We start from the raw sequence: 21,650 nt of genomic DNA on the forward strand, positions 1-21,650 counted from the left end.
AGAAAAAAGCAGTCTCCAGTCTCCTTGATGTCCCATCATATAATATCATATCAAGCCCTGCGCTGTGTGGGAAACCTGCGGTTTCTCCTCTATGTCCCATTAAACTTTCATACACCGGTTAATGCTGATGGCTCCACAAACCACTTTACTACACGTACACACACATAGTTCACATAGCGGTGGCCCTGACCTGTACCTTCACAGACACAATGCCATTAAAAATAGAACAAAACCAGGATCTGTTAGAGCAGCTCGCTATCCAGGTGGAAAACGGTCTAACATGCTTGTTTTATGCTATATGATGGTCCGTCTGTTTCATGACCGTGTGTGTGTGTGAGCCCCCACAGGGGCTGTGCATGAGTGCTCGAGGCCTGTTGTAACATGAAAGAGAATGAAAACACAAGGGGCAGAGAAGGGTCAGGTGTGGCTGAGTCAAACACTCCTGCTCCGACCTCTGACCCCGTACAGAGCTCCAACTCAAAGGAGTCAAGGAGCTCCAACCACCAGTCAAAAAGAGAGGAGGTAACTGACAGCTCAAGTCGAGGGCTCTACAACTCCTGTAATATCCTCTCTGTGTGTGTGTGTGTGTGTGTGTGTGTGTGTGTGTGTGTGTGTGTGTGGCAGGGGGGTATTTAAATGTTCTCTGTGAGAGGACAGAGTAAAGATCAAGGGCACAACAAGTGCACCTCTGTGGTGAGTCGACTCTTCTGCGAGCAAAAACTTCCACGTGACGCTGCCGCCAACAACAGCACCGTCCCGTTTCAGTCCTGTGATGCCGAACTGACCTCGAACCCTTTAAGCGACAAACCCTCTGAGTTTGAAAAGGACAGCACCTTGTACCGTGTTATCAAAATGGACTAAAATCAGCATAGCATTGTAAATCACTGTTATCCCGCCATCTAAGGGATCCAGCAGCCTGTGTACACATCCCATCAGTTAGCCTGCTTATTCAGATGCCGGCCCTGGCCCGGGACGCTGCAACATAATGGCTCATCCGAGGTTTACTCTCACCTCTCAAGCTCAAACTGGGTTTTCCTCTCCCTCCTCGTTTTTCACTCTGTCATCTACTCTTACTTTCACCCTCTTCTCTCTCTCTCTCTCCCGCTCTCTCTTTCCACATTTTTTTTTTTATCTCATTCTGACATTCGCCATTTTTCAAAGTGCGGAGCGCGAAAACTCCTCCTCCCCGGTCCCTGCTCCTTCCCCTCGTCCTCCCTCCAACCCCTCTCCCCTCTTCTGTGTGTATATCTCTAGAGATATGGAGGGTAACAGGTCCCTCTCATCCCTCTGCACTCGTTCTCTCTCCCCCTCCATCACCTATCCCTTCACTGTCACATGCTGACTGAGTATGTGGAGTAAGGGTGAAGCCTGGCATCTATGAAATCAAATGGGCTTGAACTGATCTGGAAATGAGAGGGGAGCTGTGCACTAGAGGAGGGGGGGTGCCTGGCCCTTTAAGAGCCCATCCACCGGCTAAGGTGCACACCAGCCACATTTACGCACCATTACGTCCTGATACGCAAGTTGCTGTATGTATATGCATTAGTGAATAACTTCAATACTGAAAAGCCCATTGACCTCTTATGGGTATACACCCTCACTCGCCTATACGCTGCAGTCCTTCAGTGCGCACACAGAGGACAGAAAACACATTAGAGCCAGAGCATCCTTCCCTCTCCAAAGATGCAGAGGGGGGATAGGGCTGAGCAGCTGTTGCATGTCTGAGAAACAGTCGAAGCTGGACTGAGCTGGAGCTCTCTCACAGCGACACTCAGTTACACACTGAAGCCAGGCTGGCTGCTCCCACCATGCGTCCTTTTATTCCGCTTCAGCGCAGATGAAACGCAGACGGCGCCCCAGCCGGCACCCTCCCCCTCCCTGACTCCACACTCCCTCTGCTCCCTCCGCTTTCAACCGTGCAGCAGCCGAGCAGCAACGGGACAGAGAGATGTAGTCACTGGAAGTCTATATCCAGTGGTGTTTACAAAGATGCGAGCCTCGTTCCCCCTTGGCGACGAAAGCAGTCGCCGCGGCGAGCCAGAGGTGTTCGTCAAGCTCAAAACCGAATCACCAACAAATTATCTACATGAATAAAACACAATCGCAAAGCAGTGTGAAATAAAAACGAGAGAATAACGCTGTTTCCTCTCTCTCCTCTCGTACGCTCGTACTCCTCCGTGCACCTACTCTCTCCTTCTATCTCCCCCTCTCCCTGCTTCCACCGGCCCAGGAATCGATCTCCGCAGGATCGATAAGTTGGCATGAATATTCCCTGCCTGCCGAGAGTCTAGTTGGGGAGAGACGGAGGCTGAGGCTCAGGCGCAGGCAGTGGAGGAGAGGGGAAGGATGGGGACGGAGACAGGAAAGAAAAAATACTCGGAGAAAGGAACACATAGGCGGCGTGGAGATGAAGCAACACACGGGCGGAACGGTGGCGCATCGCTCCACAGAATGGACGGCAAAAAACAAACGGGACATTTTACGCATTAAATTCACAATCAGTCTGGACTCTCCAGCGCGCTCTGGAAAGCGTCTTTGAATCGAGCAACCGCCCCGCGAGTGTAAAGGACTCTGTTAAAGCCTCCAGAAGGAGCCGGAGGAGTGTGTGTGCGTGTCCAAGTGGGTGTGTGCGCCGACAGCTCTCCCCGCTGCAAGCGCATCGGCACCGAGCAAGGCGGGGCGGGTCTGCATGGCCGAGCCCCGAGTCTGACCGACATGGAGGATGTGTAGCAGGGAGAAGAGAGAGAGGGAAGGAGGAAAAAAAAAAAAAACATGTCTTACCGGAGTTGGAGCGGAGAGCCAGAGGGGACTTGAGACGCCAGGCGTTGAGGTCAGGGGCAGTTCTCTGAAACACGAACGGCACCGGCAAGGGAACAAACATGATCTTCCTCCGGCTTCTTGTTTTGATGCAAATAATGTGACAGAAGTAGCACTGCTATCAGCTCTGTCCTCTTCTGGAGCGTCTGTGTCTTCGTCCGCTTCTCTGGTCGACAGCTTCGGGGGGATATTTGGTGTGGAGAGCTGTGTGTACACATGTAGCCCGGCTGCGCACTTTTTTTTATTTACATGTGTGGCTTCAGTTTTGGTGTAAATGTGCATAGAACATATATGTCGGATGGTCCCTTGAGTGCAGTCCAGACGAACACACAGACGGATAGACGGGAGATCGGAGCTCACTTCTACCGGCTACAGGGAAAAAAAAGTTGTGTTACAATTACAGGCCTATTGTAGTAGTTTGGTAATAAAAGGCTGCGTGTCACCTGTCTGTCGATGCACCTGCGTCTCTCTGCTAAAGCGTTCTCCTTGAGTAAACATAAGAGGCCCGGGAGCTTATTCTACCCTCTCGCTCCTCACCAGCAGTGTTTCCTATAGGTGTGAAAAGGCATGAGAACAGTCGCTAGCCTGCTCCTGTGTAGCATCACCGGCCGGGCTGTAGCTTTGGTATTCGCTTTGCAAATTTAAAAACAGCACAGTAAATAATGATAGTACATAGAAACGAGACGAGACTGTGTAAAAAGGCCAGCGGAGTTTTTCTTTTTCTTTTTAATATAAAGTCTTATTTGGATTTCTGTAGTATTTGGTTTGATCTATTGTATTTGGTCTCTAGCTGCACGCGCTCCTTCTCCTCTCTCCTTTTGCATGAAGGCTACATATAGATACAAGACATTCATCCGCTCGCGCGAGGGCAGCGGATCGGCGTCACGAGCACATTTAAAAACAGCTTCATTAAAGGCTATCATCAACAAATAAATAATAAACAAGTGGCGGAAGAAGAAGAAGAAGAAGAAGAGGTGGCGGTGGTGGTGTGTGGGGGGGAAAGGCTACACAGGACGCACACACACACACACGCAAACACACACACACTCACACAAACACAACGCGCGCGCTTGGCCCTGACGCTCCTCCTCCCTCGCGCTTCTGTCACAAGGCAGTAATTAAAACGCAATCAATCGATAGATAAATAAATAAATAAACAAACAAACACGGCGGGTAAATAAATAATTTTTTTTTAAAAAACACTTCAAACAACGGGAATAAGAATAAAAAAAAAAGCGTAGAGAATCCGGTTATGCTCTCCCGTTTTCTTTTTTCTTTTCTGTATTTTTTGTTATCGGAACACTTGCCTATCTCCGTCCATCCGTCTGTGTGTCTCTGTTTTGTCTGTCTGTGTGTCCCCCGTTATTATTTGGGAACCCCAATAGCTCATTCGACCCGGCTCCCTCCAGGATTGTAGCGATCTGCCACTAGGCTGGCCGCAACATTGAGGCGAGAGAGGACCCGCTACTACTCACACATCACCACCCCACCCCCGCACCTCCCTCCCTCTCCCTCTCCCTCCCTCCCCTCCCTCCCTGCCTCCATCCCCTCCCTCCCTCCTCTCCTCTCCTCTCCCCTCCATCTCCCTCGTTTTCACTACCGCTGCAAAAGGTATCCTGTATTGATTTCTGGATTTTTTCCCCCCTCTTAATAATACCGGCTATAATGATGCCGATGGTGATCAGTGCATTACGACCGGCCTGCTTTGGGAAGTGATGAAGACCCGACAAGAGGATCCGTGGATACCTATAGGTGCTTAGCGCTAATACCAGCATGCACGCAATTAAGTTATCTCATCACTGCTGCTTTTAATAAGCCCCCCTGAGCGCGGGAGGGTGCATCATTATAGTTTAGTTCAGATACAGGAGGGCGAGAGCGGCCGCTGCTGTTCCGAGCATGAGAGGTGTTTAGGGGGGGAAAAGTACATTTTGGTGGAAAAATGCATGAAACAATAAAGAATAATAATGAATAAAATGCACGAGACAGACCAGGTGTCAGGGGAGAGGTGATCACCACCTCCCTCTCCCTCCTCTCCTCCCCTTCCTGCTCCCCCGGATCCGGTCTCCTCCGTCCCGGCCACGCATGCCGGCCTCCCCCAGCATGCCTCCCTTCCTCTCCCTTCCCTCTCCTCCGACATGTTACACGCTGTCAATTACAGGCCAGCATCAGTCAACGCCGACCGCTTACACACCAGATTATTGTCGATATAGATTTTTAAATAGAAAAATCTATACCCTAAACATCGCAGTCAATACGGGCAAATCAATAGGAATGAGCGAGCTCCCTGCTCTCCTGTTGGGCCCTGGGAGCCCCATCATCCCGCAGGACTGTTTATACCTGCTCACTTAATGCTGCGGCTGATTACGAGGCCAGTTTTCATGGAGATTTGCTTATAAAATAAATGATTTTCCATCATCACCACCACCACCGCCAGTGTTGTCATTTGATCAGTCATCAACAGACAGCCATGTTGTCAAGAAATGTGTGCCGCACACTAAACTGGCATATTCTTAATTATGAAAAATGTGTCATCCTCTGGAGTAGACAACCAGGTTTTATTGTCCTTCTCCCTCCGCTTCACCTATGACAGATGACATCCGCAGGTCCAATGAGGGGAGAGGAGGAGGAGGAGGAGAAGAGGAGAGGAAGAAAGGAGAGGAAGGAAGCCGATAGAAGGGAGTAAATGAGAGGGAAGGGAGGTGAGGCAGGAGGAGGAGAGAGGAGAAAGAAAAAGGAGGGAAGGGAGAAGTGACTAGTTGTCCTTCAAAGACCCCCTTCTCTCCACAGAGGGAGCCATGCGCGCCCCCTTTCCCTCCTCCCTACACTCCTTCCAGACAAAAGCAATTATTTCTTGTAGAATGTAGTGTGGTTGTGCGCGTCTGTGGAAGAGAGGAATGGAGGGAGGGTGTGTGAGATTGAAGGAGGGGAAAATAAGATGGTGTTGGAGGGGTAGAGGAGGATGGGGAGGTGAGGAGGAGGAGGAGGAGGGATGCTAACACCTACAGCATCCACCCCTACGTCCTCCGCGCACTCCTCTGACCAAAACTCTTCTGTTTTCCTGCTTCTGACACGGAGGCAACAGAAGGGAGAACCATCAACCGGGTATTCACACGTGTAAAAAGACACCATCGACACACCTGTGCAGGGGTTTCGGATGAATTCACAAACAGTGCATGCTGAAACTTTTAAGAAACAAACTCTTATATCTTTCCCTGACCGGCTTCTTCTCTTCTTACACAGGTTGACAAGTAAGATACACGCAGCACACAAAAGCTGTGATATCTGAAGATGACATCCATCTATCTCATCTGTGAGTCTGTCCATCTGTCTGTCTGTCTGTCTGTCTGTCTAGGCTCGACCACCTAAATTCAGCGGACTGCCCCCCTCAGCGTGCTTCTTGTTTGGTGCCTATAGGGCCCCTGCAGCGACTCGGTCCCTACAGTTTTGCTCCCCAGGGACCCGGAGAGACCCATGGGCCCAAGAAGGGAGAGGGAGAGAGAGGGGAGGACAGAGAGAGGAGAGAGAGCTCCCCTGGGGGGCCGCTCCAGCCAATAACCCCTGCTGGACGGCTCTCATCGGGGGCCCACACGGTCTTGATTGTCCACCTCCCTCCCTATCAAGCCTCCCAATCCATACAGAGATATATAGCTGGTTCCATTGTTTTCTAGGCTGTATCTTCCCCCTGCTGTATTGAAAAATGCTCTTCCAAAATTGTCTCCCTCTCTCTCTCTCTCTCCTTGCCTCTATTTTTTTCAGATAGAGAAATACTGTAATGGATGTAATATTGGATAGTGGTTACTAGCAGGAAAAGGCCAGTGATTAGGGATGATTATTGTGTATTTGATGTACAATCTGTACTTTTTATCATCCATGAAATTAAGAAACATATACGTTACTGCCATCTCTAAATTTGTAGTTTCTTTCTACACGAGAATGCCCATACAGTTTTTATACAAATAACAAAATTAATATGACTTTTATTTAGCTTGCTTGCACTTTCAACATCATGTCTGTGCTGTGCTTTTGCAATTTATCGCTACTTTTACTTAATATTGTAAACATTTTAAAAGTTGTCGTAATGTCTTCTGCAAATTGAGTAAAGACTCAATATTTATGAATGTGCTCATTGCATTTGCTTCTCATCTGTTGTTGTTAATGCACGAAATGAAATGTAACTGCTGAATTAAAAAGTCAATACAATTTTGCAACCTTTCGTTGCTTTTCTTAGTACGACTTCCAGATCGGAACAATTATTAACAACTTATTTATCGTCATTTATATATTTTCTTACACTGACGATTGTTATCCAGTAATGATCAGATGCACTTACACACTTATGTGACGCTTTAGGTTAAAAAAATAAGAGAAGTACTGTTAGTCCAGGTGTTAAAAATACTTTATTTGCTGATGGAGGTTTGGGGACTTGTTTTTTTTTTTTCTCTCTCAAACAAATTTATTCATAGAAAACAATTTGTTCAATTCTTCAACACAACATGTTTTCCATGTCATGTGCTGTAGGTCAAGATGTGGCATGAAATATTTATCCAATCAGAAAGAGCCAGAAGTATCCTTAGGCTATACATTAGTCATAACACGGGCCATGCATTAGTCATATAGTTTATTGCACTCTTGGTAATTGCCTGTTATTCATTTTTTGAATGATTGATTTGACTGGTTGAAAACACAGAGTTTGAATATTGAAGAAATTTATTTTTTTATTGTAAATGATGCAGAAAAAGATCCGGCAGCTTCAAACTGAGAAATGACTCTCCCTCCATGAAACGGCGTTTATCTGTCAGACCGCGTGTGTGTGTGTGTGCTTGTGCAGTGGTTTCGTGTGCACCTTCCTCTGTGTGCGTGTGTGTGTGTGTGTGACCCAGCTCATCCGCGGGTGTTCGCATCCATGTCATGGTCGTAGTTAAATGGTGATGTCATGTTGACAAACGAGCTGGTTGAATTAAATTCTCACTCATCAATAACGCCGTCGGTCGGGAATCAATAGCAGCCAACAGTGGCGTTACTGGCTCTGTCAGCGGCCTAACAAGGCCCTATTAGAATGGACAACGCTCTCTCACTGTCGCCCCGTCCTGTCTAAACCCAGCAGCACGCAGGGCCAACGCACCCTTCTCATATCCTCTCTGCACACACACACACCAATAACACGCAGCAAAATGCAATATTCACATAAAGCCATGCTCTGACATGATGTATAGATTTGTCAAGATAATATGGATATGATGCATGAGCTTTTATGAGGTTTGTTTGTTGGTGTCGTTGCCAGTGTGTGTGTGTGTGTGTGTGTGTGTGTGTGTGTGTTTGTGTGTGTGTGTGTGTGTGTGTGTGTGTGTGTGGGTGGCTAAGTATTGTTTGTGAATCTTGGCTAGTGCCAATGGCAAGGTTGTGCAGGCTTTGGATCCCAACCACAGAGTTCAGATCCAACCAAGATTCAATCAATCCGAGAAGACACACATGCAGGAGAAGAAAAAGTGCTCTCTGTGTGTGTGTGTGTGTGTGTGTGTGTGTGTGTGTGTGTGTGCCTGTGCCTGTATTTAGATGTCAACGTCAATACACAGCCACACAAAATAAGTCCCACATGCACACCAAGAGTGATAAAACTTAAATTCAGACTCACAAACACAGATACACATGTTGAGACACACACAGACGATGACTGCTCACCACTATCTCCTTCCCTCCACTTTCCTTTCTCTCCCTTTCCTTTAGCCTACAAGCAGCTGATCCAGCTAAAGCTCTTGTTCTTTCTGTATTCCTTGTCTTTTTTATTAGTTTTTATTAACTTTGCCTCCCTCTCTCTGTCAGCACTCTCAATAATCAATGCTGATATATTGCCAATATCCAGCTCAGTCCCTCGTGCCATCTTTCACCGAGGCTCTGTTATTGGGGGAGATTGGCCCAATAATAATGATATTTATTATAGATATTTATTATCTGGGTTTGTGGCAGTGCTGCGGACGCACCCTGCTGAAGACTTACATGCCGGCAAACTCACCTCGCAGACACATAAACGCACACACGAGAACAGACACACATGCTCACAATCTCTCTGGGACTCTTTAATTTACACCGGTAATATCAGGCGATTATTCCCCATACAGATAGTGTAGGGTTATCAGCAGTGTTAGCGCACAGTGACCATAACCGTCTATGTATTCACTCGACATTATAGAGTCCACTGCACCTGTGTGTGTGTGTGTGTGTGTGTGTGTGTGTGTGTGTGTGTGTGTGTGTGTGTGTGTGTGTGTGTGTGTGTGTGTGTGTGTGTGTGTGTGTGTAAAGCCGAAGGTTCACCTATGGCAGCCTACCGGTGCTGAGCAGTGTTTAGAAGCCAAGGGAGGGTTGATGGGAGGGGTCAAGATTCAAACAGCGCTTGGTCAGGGGAGGGGATGCAGGAGAGAGGGGACTGGACAATCTGGCCTCTCGCCCTCCATCCAGCCCCCCTCCCCTCCTCCTCCACATACACACACATACATACGCACACTCTCCAACCCCCCCAGGCCTCATCTACACCCCCCCATCTCCCTCCATCCCTCCAGTAGCCAGGGCCCCAGACGGTAATCCACCCCAGTGCTCCTCATCCTTTCATGTATTGATTTCCTCTCCTGCGCCACGGTTACATGTCGCACCCACGTCATTGGGTCCCGGCTGCTTCTGCTACCATCCCCTCCCCTCTCCGCCTCACCCGTCCACCCACCCTTACCCCCACCCCCCCCCACACACACACACATACACACCATCTTCAACAACAACAACAACTAAAAGAGGAGGGGTGGTGATGGTGATGGTGATGGTGATGGTGGTGGGGGGGTTCTACACCCAACCCATCGAGGGGAGAGAAAAAGAGTGGGAGGGGGGCTAAAGGGAGGAAAAAGAGGGCAGATAAAGCACTGCAGTATTTCAGCAGAGCAACCAGCATTTTACAGGGATAGAAACAAACAGGAGAAGATGGAGAGAGAAATAGCAGGAGAAAAAAAAATCTGCCCCCGGGGGTTGCAGAGGATATTGTGGAAATTATCAGAGTGCGACACACGCTGGAAGTCCATGGCGAGAGATTTATTTCGAATTTGTCTCTGACAGTGAAATTCATCACTGAGTAGGCCTGTATCTGCTCTAATTCTATAGACACGTTTGGACGAGGACGAGGAACCACCGTAACATTTTGTCAGAGAAGAAAATTCACTATTAAAGCTGCTGACTGACAGAAAATTAAAGGGGCACTATTTAGTTTTGGAGAATAAATTAAAACTCAGAATTTTTATATTTACAATATTAATGAGGCAACCAAACAAACTCCCCAGAACACTGTTTGAAGCTAGAAAGGTGGCAGGGTCCGCCAAATATAAACAAAAACAGTATGAAATTGCGTCGTCCTGTAAGGTCAGTCTGTTTATCCAGTTTATTTAGTCATGAAACAAAGAGCGTCTGTTAATTTTGCTTGTTTAGGCATAAAAAGTCAGTCACTGAAGATCTTTATCTTTTGATTAAAATGTATTCCCCAAAACTACAGAGTGCACCTTTAAGCAGGGATAATGTTAATACTGTCATTTTTCTGAAGAAATGACAAAATTCTCTATATTATATATTTTTGTAAGCTGAATGTCTTTGAGTTTTATACTGTTGGTCTGACCAAAAGAAGACGTTTGAACCTTTGACTCAGAAATTCTGAACTTTTTCTGATGATCTCATGATCATCGATAAAGAAAATAATTATTTATTGCATCCTCATTCATGATCAAACACTCTTAAAATACATAGCATCCAGTCTGCTCTCGGCTAAAAAAAACCCTAACGTTGATTTGTAAAATTCAAGAAAACACCAGGTGGAGATGTTATCTTTTTGAAATCCCACACTTTTTGAAAAAACTCTTGACATTAACACTGAAATGAATTTGTGTTTTTAAACATCCATGTGATCAATATGTGGTCAAAAGTGTATCTCAGTGTGCGTGTGTGTGTGTGTGACATCCCTGAGTGGACGGATGAAGTATGTATGAGACTGCGGGCTGGGAGTACGACAGGTCAAGGTTATGTTTTGAGTGTGTATTGGACGAGGTGTGTGTCTGTCTCTGTGAGTGTGTGAAAGGTGTCTGTGCAGCCCAAGGACAGGGTATGAGCCTGAGTGCGTCATGCTGTTGTGTGTGTGTGTGTGTGAGTCTGTCTCTTAATCATGTGTGTACATGTGCACGAGCTGAGAGGGACATGTCCGTGTGTCAGATGTGGCTGTGTGTTTGTGTGTATGTGTGTGTGTGTGTGTGTGTGTGTGTGCTGAGTCTGCAGGTTCCTATTTCTCATCTAAAAAAGCGGTCAGTAAGAGTGACCATCAGGCAGTTGGAGCCTTATTGTCTGCAGGAGCCTGCATGCGTGTGTTTGTACATGTGCAATCTCACACGAGTAAAGAATTCTTCGTTTATCCATGCATGTGTGTGTGTCTGTGTGTGTGTGCGAGCGTGTGTTGTAAGGCCATCCCTATCAGCAGAGCAAACACAGGCCCCATCACTACCAGGCAAACAGCAGCTCGGCCCAGCGTATGCATTTAAAACACTTTATCTCTCATTGTCCAACCAACACACACTCCGCTATGAAATAATATGTTATTTTATAATTTTTTTGCAGATGCAAACTTCCAGCAGAAAATGTAAACACAAAACAGCATCCTCTGCCTGTATCATCATCATCACTGTCATTGCCAGTTTCACCATCACCATAATAATGCAGCCATTAAAGAGCACTCTTTAAAACATCACATTTAACGTCACCGCAGCGCAGCACTGCATTAGCTCAGACGACGACAGTGTGATATTGAAGTTTTTCCTCCCTGCGTTGCCGACAATAGTTGCTTTTTCTTGCTTGCCATTTCAAAGCACTTATCTTAAGTGGATCTACAAAGAGTAAATTGTAATTGCAACACAGTAATGCTACATATGGTCCATATATTGTGTGTGTTGTGCGAGGCACTCAACCCGCGCGCTGAGACAGAAAAGCAGCAAATGACTTTAGAAAAGGTTAGCGCAATTTGGTCAAGTACAGAGGCTATAAAAAGAAAATGCTATCAACTGAATGTCTGAATTTGAGCCTCGACACTTAGACTAAGAAAAGGTCAAACGCACACGCAGACACACACACACAAATATACAAACAGATCCAAAACACATGTATGCTCTAGTCCACACACACGAAAGGAGGCATGGTTTAGTTCACGTGTAGTTTAGCTCACACACACGCAAACGTGCACCTAACGTGCACGCACACATACACACAGTCTCGGATACAGCCAATTAGGTCCACCACCTTCAGAGAAACACCAGTGGGCATGTAAGATTCGGAGTCCAGCGGGCCTCTAAAGCCTAACACAGTCATAAGCCAGAAATAACACACACACGTCTCCAGTAGGCTCTGCAGACCATGTGAAATAGCAAGGCAAAGACAAAACACTCCATTCCATCTCTGACATTTCCAATATCTGTCTATCCCTCATAAACCTCTGTTCACCCATAAAGCGACTCATTCTTCACAGATGAACATGTTCCATCTGGGCGACTACAAAGCCGGCAACTCGCTGCCTGTCCTTCCTGACGCTTGTTATAATTACAAAATTATTGATTCTCTTTGCATGGCTGGAACACAGCCAGACGTTTTAAAGATAAAACGGCTTAAATCATTACAATTATGTTATAGATTTGGTGTAATGATTTAAAAACAGTTTATCTGTCCGTGTTGTTTGCCCTTTTGTTTCTTCCCTGCATGTTTCTACCTGTGCCGACCTCCCCTTGCAGCTCATAACTCTGTTTTCCCTCTTCACCTCCTGCTCTTCCTCTTCTCCTCTCACTCTGTTAATTCACTACACTGTCACCGGTCAGTGTATTTACCTAACACCAATCTCTTTCCTTTTCCCCTCTTCCTCGCCTCTCAATCCTTTTCTCCATCTCTGCCCCTGTGAACGGCGAGACTGTGTGAGTGAGTGTGCAGGAGATTTAGAGCGGGGATCAATAAGAAATTTAAAAATCAATGCACTTAGCGCCAGGAAATCAATGGGCCTAATCGGGATGCCAATCGGCCCAGTCAAAACAATTAAGAGGGAAGAAAAATGTTTAACAACCTCCTCTCTCTTGCTTACATAGACACAGGGGAGAGAGGGGAGATGGAGCGAGGGGAGACGGAGGCCTAAAGAGGAATATCAGAGGCAGACAGAGAAGGATGAGATGGAGTGATATATGGGAAGGAAAGGCTCAGGAGAGAAAGCTCAAAGCTTAGACCCAAGGAAAGCAGGATTGGAGGGAGGGGCGGAGAAAGGCAGGTAGCGAGGGACAGCAATGGAGATAAAGAACAGTAAAAAGGAAGAATATGATGCAGTGGAGTGACAGTCATGAAGGACAACAGAGGAGAAAAGGAGGAAGTTGACAGATGCTGGCGAGACGGTTTTCTCGGCCTCACTTTTCACATGAATATTCTGCCGTTCGCTCCGGAAAGAAGAAGAATCAAAGCTGAGGGTCACAAATAAGGTCATGGTTTGTGATCAGAAACCCCCAAAAAGTAATACCCTCCCTTTGGAAGTGGTGCTATTTGCTTCATCAAAGGCATCCAAACCAGCTGCTCCCCATGGTCAGACACAGTACAGTGTAGCACTCATCCTCGCTGGACGGCCAATCAACTGACAGCCGAATCACAAACAACCGACACTTCCAAATCAACGATATCAAAAAGGAGACATTTCTCTTCCCCCGTTTGAAGCGTCCAATCATACCTGATGTTTGTCCGCCCGGGTGCCCAATAAGGAAGCTGGGGCTAAGTGCGGGAACGGCAGAACGGGTTGGTGGGTGGGTGGGTGGTGGTGGAGGGGGGGGCTAATTTGGGGTCAATCAATAGATCTCCCCTCTCTCTATCTTCTGCCTGCTCACCACGCTAAAATCAATGGGAAAGCCAATAGTTCCCCGCCCCAGTGTGGATTAGTGAACACACAACTAATCAGCCAGTCACTGAAACTGACATCTCAGCTATTAACCTATTGATACGGGAGACACGTGTTGATCACACACAGACACACTCGCACACACATACAGAGGCACATTCCTATACAAACATCTGCCGTGATGACGAGCAAATTCCTTCAGTTCTGGACACACAGACAGAAAAATTAATTGGAAAGCTTATCTCTTGAAATGTCTTGAAATATCTCAAGTGAAATTATAAATATTCCCAAAACAATAGGGATTACTTTGTGATTCTTTCATACACGTCTTACCCCGTGGTGTGACGAACAGAGGCATCACTCCGAGCAGCAGCGATAAAGTGTTTAACAATTAGACTGACCAACGACTTCGACAATGTCCTCTGATTCGGTCGCAGCCAGGAGCGGCCACTTTGGATCTTTTTCAGCCTCTCTCTCCTCTCCAGTCCGACATCACATCACATCAAATCACGTGCCTCATCTTTTCTCTGGGATCCCTGGCTTTAAGGGTCAAAGGGGGGGACTCGAAATGACTCTGTGTGGACGCCAGCTTCACTCTAATTCAGGTTTCAGCCACTGGGCAGCCATCATCAGCCTCCGTTAAGGAAAGAGGGGAGTACGTGTGAGCGAGGGAGAGTGTGTGTTTGCTTGTGACATGGTGGCGCTCTGCCGGTTTCGGCCTGATACATAAAAGACATTTTTGAATAACTGGTTGTCAAGATATTGTGGAAATAAACTGCAGAAATTTCGGAGTTTCATGAGTTACCTTCTAATATAATTCACACCGCTGATTTGTGAAACAGTTCACAGAGAAGCAGCTGATAAGTGATGTGAAATATGCCTGTCAAAAATCACATTAAGGACAATAAATTGCACAACTTAAAAGAAGCCATTGGTGAGTTTTTTTGTTGCCAAAACACCTTGCTGAGTCTCCTCAGGAAGATAAAATAATATGTACCTGGCTCTTAAGAGGAGCACTACACAAGGATCATTTTTCAAAAATAACAGCCTGACTAGCTTTCATCCCTTACTTTTGAAAGCCCTCTTGTTTTCTGAGATTGCCTCTCCTTCCTCTGTTCCTCCTCCCCCCTCCCTCCCTCCCTCCCCCTTCCCCTCCCCTCCCCTCTCTGTCATGTTTTAGTTTTCATATGTTGGTTTTGTTCTTCCTCATTTTCCCCTTGTGTAAAAAATGAAAGGCTGAAAATAGGATGAGTGAGGGGGGGAAAAAAGGCAGGAGGCAAAAGCAGCGACTGTACATCGGTGAAATCACTGTCTGCAGTGCTGAGACCGCTCTCTTCTCTGCACTGACAGTTACGGACTACAATACAGCCCCCAAACCCCATCCATATACATCACACTTGCGCAAACCAAACCTCGATCCATAGACAATGCAAAATGCTCCCTCTGCCCCGTGCTGAATGACTGTATACCAATGTGATATTCTCGCAGCATGACAAGAGGAACAGCATTGATCATTCACAGGCAGCTGCATACAAAACATCCTTTAAATCGCATTCACAACGTACAAGTTATTTGAAAAGCTAAAACCCGACCCTTGCATGTTTTTTGAATTAGTTATCAACCATGCACACCGTAGTGTGACAGGCGAGGCAAAGCAAGGATAACTGTCTGTCTTTTCCTATCTCTTTTTTTCCTGCCTCTTGACATCCTTTCAAGCAATCCTTTTACACGTTAAACGCACAAAGAGAATGGAAGTGAGAGGCGTATGAAGTGGAGTGGATTTTGTTTTCTTGTTTTCTTCTTTCCCCCCTTTTTCCTATCTTCACAGACTTTATTACCATGGTGGACCGAGCATGGGAGGCCGGCACTAGACATGACTACATTTAGGCCTAATCCACACCTCTTCCTCCACGCTGTTATGATGGAGATGGTGAGCGAGAAACTTATTGAGTGAGAGACGTAGAGGAACAGAGCGGGAGAGAGAGAAAGTGTGAAGTGGGTATTGTTGAGATGTCCAGGCAAGTCCGGATGCATTGGTTCCGTATAACATTCCTATTCCACTTCAACTGCCATTCTGGGAGAACGCGATCCTGATTTCTCGCTTGAGACCCAATATCTGCACCATACAAATAGGAGGATATGGAGGGAATGCGATACAGACTTGGAATATGGCTCTTTCTTCTTATCCTGCTCAGCCACATTGATGTTTTTTGAGCCTTTCATTGCTCAGCCAAAATGAAGTCTTTCAGGGCCGAAGCCATTGACAGATTAAGAAAACATATCCTATTTTGTAGGACATGACAGCGGCTCTCTTGTTATCTGAATAATATGAGCGGTGCTGAGGTTGCACGGAAACACTATTTTGTGAAACATTGTGTGGTTAAACTCGGGGGGTGAAATTACAGTCCACTCTCACAACACAAAAAAGAAAAAAAAAAGAAAAAAAAAGTCGTACCTTGAAAGTGAAAGTAGTTTTTCACTGTGGTTGTAACATCAATTTGTTGTTTTTTTTCTCATTCATTACATTCTGTCATTTTGTTCTATAATTGATAATGGAAAAAAAATCTGTCTATGATTATCCTCCGCCATCCGCAACCCAAAAAATTCATATTCCTCAGGAAAGGCTGAGCTATACATGGCAACACTGCTGAACCCTCACACAACAGAGAAACTGATGGGCTGGAAATCACTGAGGCCAAATCACAGAAAATTGATCACATCCAACAAAATGGCCGCAGTGACTAAAATTGGTGTGAGCTCGAGCCTGCTCGGGACGGAAAAAAAAGAGAATTCCCCGGCAAGTGGCATTGTGACAACTGCACGGTAATTGTTCCTACATCGAAAAATGATTTCGGAACGATATATTCTGACATTAATTGTGACGGTGACAGGAGTGACATTTAAGCAAGCAACATAATGAAAAGGGACGCCGGGCGGCAAAAACAGGATGTGTGGATGATAACAAAGAAAACAACGGGGGGAACAAACTGAAAAAAAAAGGTTCAAGAGATGAAGGAGAGAAAATAAGGTGTGCTGCAGTCATCTGGAGTGTGTAAAAGGGTTATGCTGAGAGGTGGCATGTTCAGATGCGATAGACAGAAAGGAGAAGAGGGAGGAGGTGGGTAACAGAGAGGTACAGGGAGAACAATTGAAAAAAAAGGGCTAGTAGAGAGGGAAGAAGAGATTTAGGATTAAGGAATGAGTGTGGGGTAAAAGGAGGAGGATTAGGGGTTTGGGTGAGAGAAGGACAAAGTGAGAGGCGGGCGGCATGGAGGGGAGAGAAAACAGGAGAGCAAGAGACACAGAAAGAGGAACTGTACAGGGCTTTTGACGGAGAGAGCAGGGATAAAAAGATGTATTTTTCCTGCTTCCTCTGTTGTCCTCCCTCTCCTCTGGGCAACTTCCCGCTGCTCTCCCCCTCTCTGCTGCCTTCCTCCTCTGTCTGACACAGTGGGAAGATAGGTAGGAAACCTAATCGAGCCAGACACACCGGCTGCTCTCTGCTGACACTCACAGGCGGAGGGAGGGCACTACAAAATCTGCTGACCAGCCCAGCCGAGACCCCCCTCACCTATCGGCCGGAGCGGCCATCAATCCGGCACAATAGCCTGGAGGAGGCTGGGGGAGATGGGATGAGAGGGAAGATGTGGTCCTGCGATGCTCAATGGGTAACGCATGCCACTAACACTGTCAAGAATTAGGAGTTTGATTCCTGCTGGGCATGTGAGAAAAATGTGTGGGTACTGCAGGTGCCTGGCATCGATCAGCATCAATGTAGAGAATACACTGGCATCTGGAAATATTGGTTTTACAAAAGGGCTCTTAGGATGAATAATCACTCTTACAACCTTTAGCAATACAATAGCATTAAAACACTTTATTTAAACCCTTTTTTTAATTTATTCATTCGTTGCTCGAAAGACAATTTGTTCTTGTCATGGACAAATGTCATTATTTATAATACCTTTAATAAATAGCGAGAAAAAAATGCACTTGTCGGATAAAATCCGTACAAATAAATTGACTCCATATTTAGGAAAATGTGCCCTTTTTTATTTTCATTTTGAGAGTTTATCAGAGTAAGTCACCGACTGTAACTTTTGATTGGTATTTGTCATTATTTCTGACATTTTAAAGTCTCGATTGAATTGTAAAAAATATCATTGCTCAATAATTAAAATAAACACGTCCTACAAATTTGCAACGCTGAAATAATAGAAAACTGTAGGTGCTTTATTTCAGATTTAGAAATAAAACTGTTGTTGTTGCCTTACTGATGCTGTTACATGACTTAATGTGAACAGGTATATTAATAAACTAGATATCAGATAACCAGATGTTGTTTATACATCTGCTGCATTTTTAATAATAGCTGTGAATTTCTCTCGGTGTAGCTGTTAGATGCTGGTAATTCTTTTTTTTATATTTTAGCAGTTTAATACCTATAAAAGGTTTAATCAGCGGAGATCACAGTGCCGCAGCTTTATGAAGGTGAAGCTAAAACCATCGCTGCTTGTAAACCACTGATGAAACTCACAAGATGTTCGAGTTTACATTCATTTTACTCATTTTGTTTTTTCTTGTGAAATTACTTCCTCTGACACTGAAATTCAAACTACCTTAAAAGAGAAAACATTATTAAATTGCTGCGTCCGCCACTCTGCATAAACGCACGTGGATTCATGTGAAATCAAAAGGGTAAGGTGTAAACTTGTACGGACAAAAGTGAGGTTATGGGTGTGGCAGGGCGCAAGCATGTCCGGGGGTCCGAAGCTGTGGCAGTGGGGGCTGACGCTGTGCGCCGTCCTGCAGGTAAAATGGATGAGGGTCAGTATTTCGGGGGAGAGTCTGCCTCCCTGGTCATTGTGTGGGGGGAGGTAGTCATTACAGACTGACCGTTACGGTGACAAGCAGTGACACACTGAGGCTTCTCTAAGGGGAATTAGATGGTGGACGGACGATGGGATGTGCAAAGGTTGTGTGGACATTGTACGCGCGCTGCATTGTTCTTTTTTTACTCTTTATACATTAAGTAGCTAGGTGTGTACATGTGTGATTGTGATTTTGTGTTTCCGAATGTGTGTGTGTGTGTGTGTGATTCAGTGTGTGTGTGTGTGTCCAGGCTAGATAGCACATATTTGCTAATCTGGAGGGGGTAGCCAGAGGAAGGGGGTAGGGTCAGAAGCTGAGGTCAGGTGTTAATTCACTGCTTCAAACCAGAGCCGAGAACCAAAACCAGGGGAGACCGCAGCGGAATAGATTGACCAAAGCCACAAGGATGCATTCAAGGTCCACTGTGGTATCCACCTCTGTCTTCTTCTCCTGCCGATTTCCTCTTTGAATTCCCTTTCGCTCTTTCTTTCCTCCGTTCTGTCCTAAATTTCACCTCCTCTAATTCCATCTTTCCCCCTTTCGCCATCCTCTGTGCTCTCCCTGGCCGGTCCAGTCGCCTCCTCCCCCAGCTGTTAGACCCCCAAAGGTCAGTCAGTCTGCAGGGTCATCAGTCTAGGATGAAGCTGAACTCTGACCCCGGAGCCCTTGATGTATTCCAACCACAAACCCCGCAGACACACTCACATAATGGACATGTGTGGCCTCACAAGAGGCCCGTTTCATTGTGGTCATTTTTGATCAATTTATCACTTCTCTTTTGTCACTTATTGAAGTCCTGTCTGTGCTGGTGAAGCCTCGGTCTGTGCGGCTGTAGCACCGGTCGAGCCATCAGGTTAAGAAAGACAACGCCATCGACCGCAGGATCTTCTCGGATGATTAATCAAACCATCATTTATCAGCTAATCGATGCAGCGATGATCGTGAATTGCCAATTGATTATATTCAATAACCACAATTGATACATGAGTACGTGGGGGTGAAAACACGTTCTTCCACACGTGCACACAAATGGAAAAGCACCACCTAAACGAAGGTCTTTTTCCTGACAATTTCTCTTAATTTTCTCGCAGCCTCGATGGAAACATATGACTGACGACGAGCAGCACCGTCACAATATGTCCGACTCTTTGGTTCTTGATGTTTTCTCTGAAGAAATGTGTCTTTTTAAATGTGTAACACGGGCGCAGGTTTTGTTTTAACATTACGGGGGACACATTTGAAGCAGGAGGACATTTTGACCGTCAAACACTTCATTTCCTGCATTCTGGTGATTTTTATGCACCAGTTTTATTGTGGAAATCTTTTTATTTATGTATAGGGGGAAAAAAGCAGCTTGTCACAATATAAGTCCTCTGGTACTTTCATGTTGTTATTGGGGGGACAAATGTACATCACACCAGAAATCTACGCCTACGCTGTGTTGCATGTGAAACATACGCAATAACTTTAAATTAAAATGAAACCGGACTCAGTTCACACAAACGACATCTAAAATATTTAACATATTTATATCAATAATATAATATTTTTTTCAAAATAAAAGACAGATTCTTTCAGGAATAATTAACCCTACATGCAGCACACTTTAAAAAGCTCTGTCTGTCATTTTGGATCTAAAGTTTTCTCTTCAGGCAAATCCCTGTATCAATATATTCCGTATATACCGGTCACTGCTGGTCCCCTCTTGTCACAAAAACGATGCATCGTGCAATTGCAATCTTTCCGCCTTAATTGAGGAACTGGCCAAGCGACCTTTGACCTGCGGGTCATTACCGCATTGTGCACCCGGCCGCGGAGAGCAGCCACGCCATTTGGGAGGGGAGTCGTGCGCAGAAAATGGATTAATTTTGTATGGCCTGTGGTGCTTGATACCGACTGGAAGTGGCCGCTAACAAAAATGTATAGAAAAAAAAAAAAAACCTACATCAAAGCCTACAGGAGCCGTGTCGGTTTATGTGACGCCAAGAAGTGAGCCAATAAACCGTTTATGAAATGAGCTTTCGGACAGGCTGCGTTAACATAAACCATAAAATTGAATGTACCGGTGGTGCGGGTCTGTTTCAAGTTGATAAGGTGCGGGACAGGGTGACAGGGTGCCACTCCTGCAGACACAGACCCAGCTCGTATGCGGGCTTTTCATTGTAACCTGCATCTCAGTCCTTTTTCGGGATGCTCTGTAAAATATTAATCATCACTCTCCCTGAACAAGCTGCTTTTAAAATCCACGCAGAATTATGAAAAGACAATTTTACAAAGTTGCGGTGTCAGCTTGCGGTCTGCTGCTGTTGTTCACGCAGTGTGCGGGGGTCATTGTGGATTCATATCCTCCCAGTGTGTTTGATTCGACTCCCTCGTTATTATAGAAACTTTATAAAACTACACTTAATCCCGCTGTCGTCATTGCGATAAATTTAGAAGAGAGAAAATTTGAATATTTTGCCTTTCCTATTCCCTCGGAAAAAAATAAAAAGAATCGTTTTCCGTATCTAAATATTTGTGAGATAGTCAGAAATAAAAGTCCGCAGGAGTTTCTGCTGTGTTTGAAGGCGACGAACTGTGACTCTTGTGTTTTATATTCGCACAAAGGCGAAAATCTGCTGTGAATAACAGCGTTATAATTTATAATACAAAGAAATGATCAGAGCAGGCTTCCAGGTGGACCACTCACATTAAGGTGCAGGTGAAAGGAGGAGCTCGCTGTTTAAATGTTCCGAAATATTCCTGAACTTTCCTGCAAAGGATTTTAAATAAGTCCGGAATTTAAAAAACAAATTGGCAAAACTAAACACGCCTAAACTGCAGGCTGTAGATTATACTGTCAGGTCACCTTAATACTGACTGTAATGGTGCAAAAATAAATAAAACATGGGCCTTGTGGGGTTTTATTTAAATAATATGCATACATTCATAAATAGATATTTTAGCGCAACGAGATTTGCAGGATAAGCAGCGATATTGAAAACGATCGGGGGTCTGAGAAGTATTTTATATTCATATGTAAAAATATCTGCTTTTA

General features: G+C 45.5%; 1 protein-coding gene across 8 annotated transcripts in view; it reads right to left on the bottom strand.

Annotated features, from left to right (window-relative positions):
* The window catches only part of pou2f2b (POU class 2 homeobox 2b), a 67,480-nt gene that overhangs the window by 42,934 nt on the left and 2,896 nt on the right, over nucleotides 1-21,650 (bottom strand). For 7 of the 8 annotated variants that reach the window (XM_084356278.1, XM_084356277.1, XM_084356273.1 and 4 more), the window contains exon 1: nucleotides 2,782-3,520. The exons of the other annotated variant lie outside the window; for it this stretch is intronic. In XM_084356278.1, coding sequence (XP_084212404.1) covers nucleotides 2,782-2,881 — 100 coding nt within the window. In that variant the 5' untranslated portion in view covers nucleotides 2,882-3,520. Of the gene's footprint in view, nucleotides 1-2,781; nucleotides 3,521-21,650 lie in introns of those variants that run through there. 8 annotated transcript variants of the gene reach the window in all.

This window comes from Pagrus pagrus (genome assembly GCF_965226575.1).
Source record: "Pagrus pagrus genome assembly, chromosome: 7".
Lineage (NCBI taxonomy): Eukaryota > Metazoa > Chordata > Actinopteri > Spariformes > Sparidae > Pagrus > Pagrus pagrus.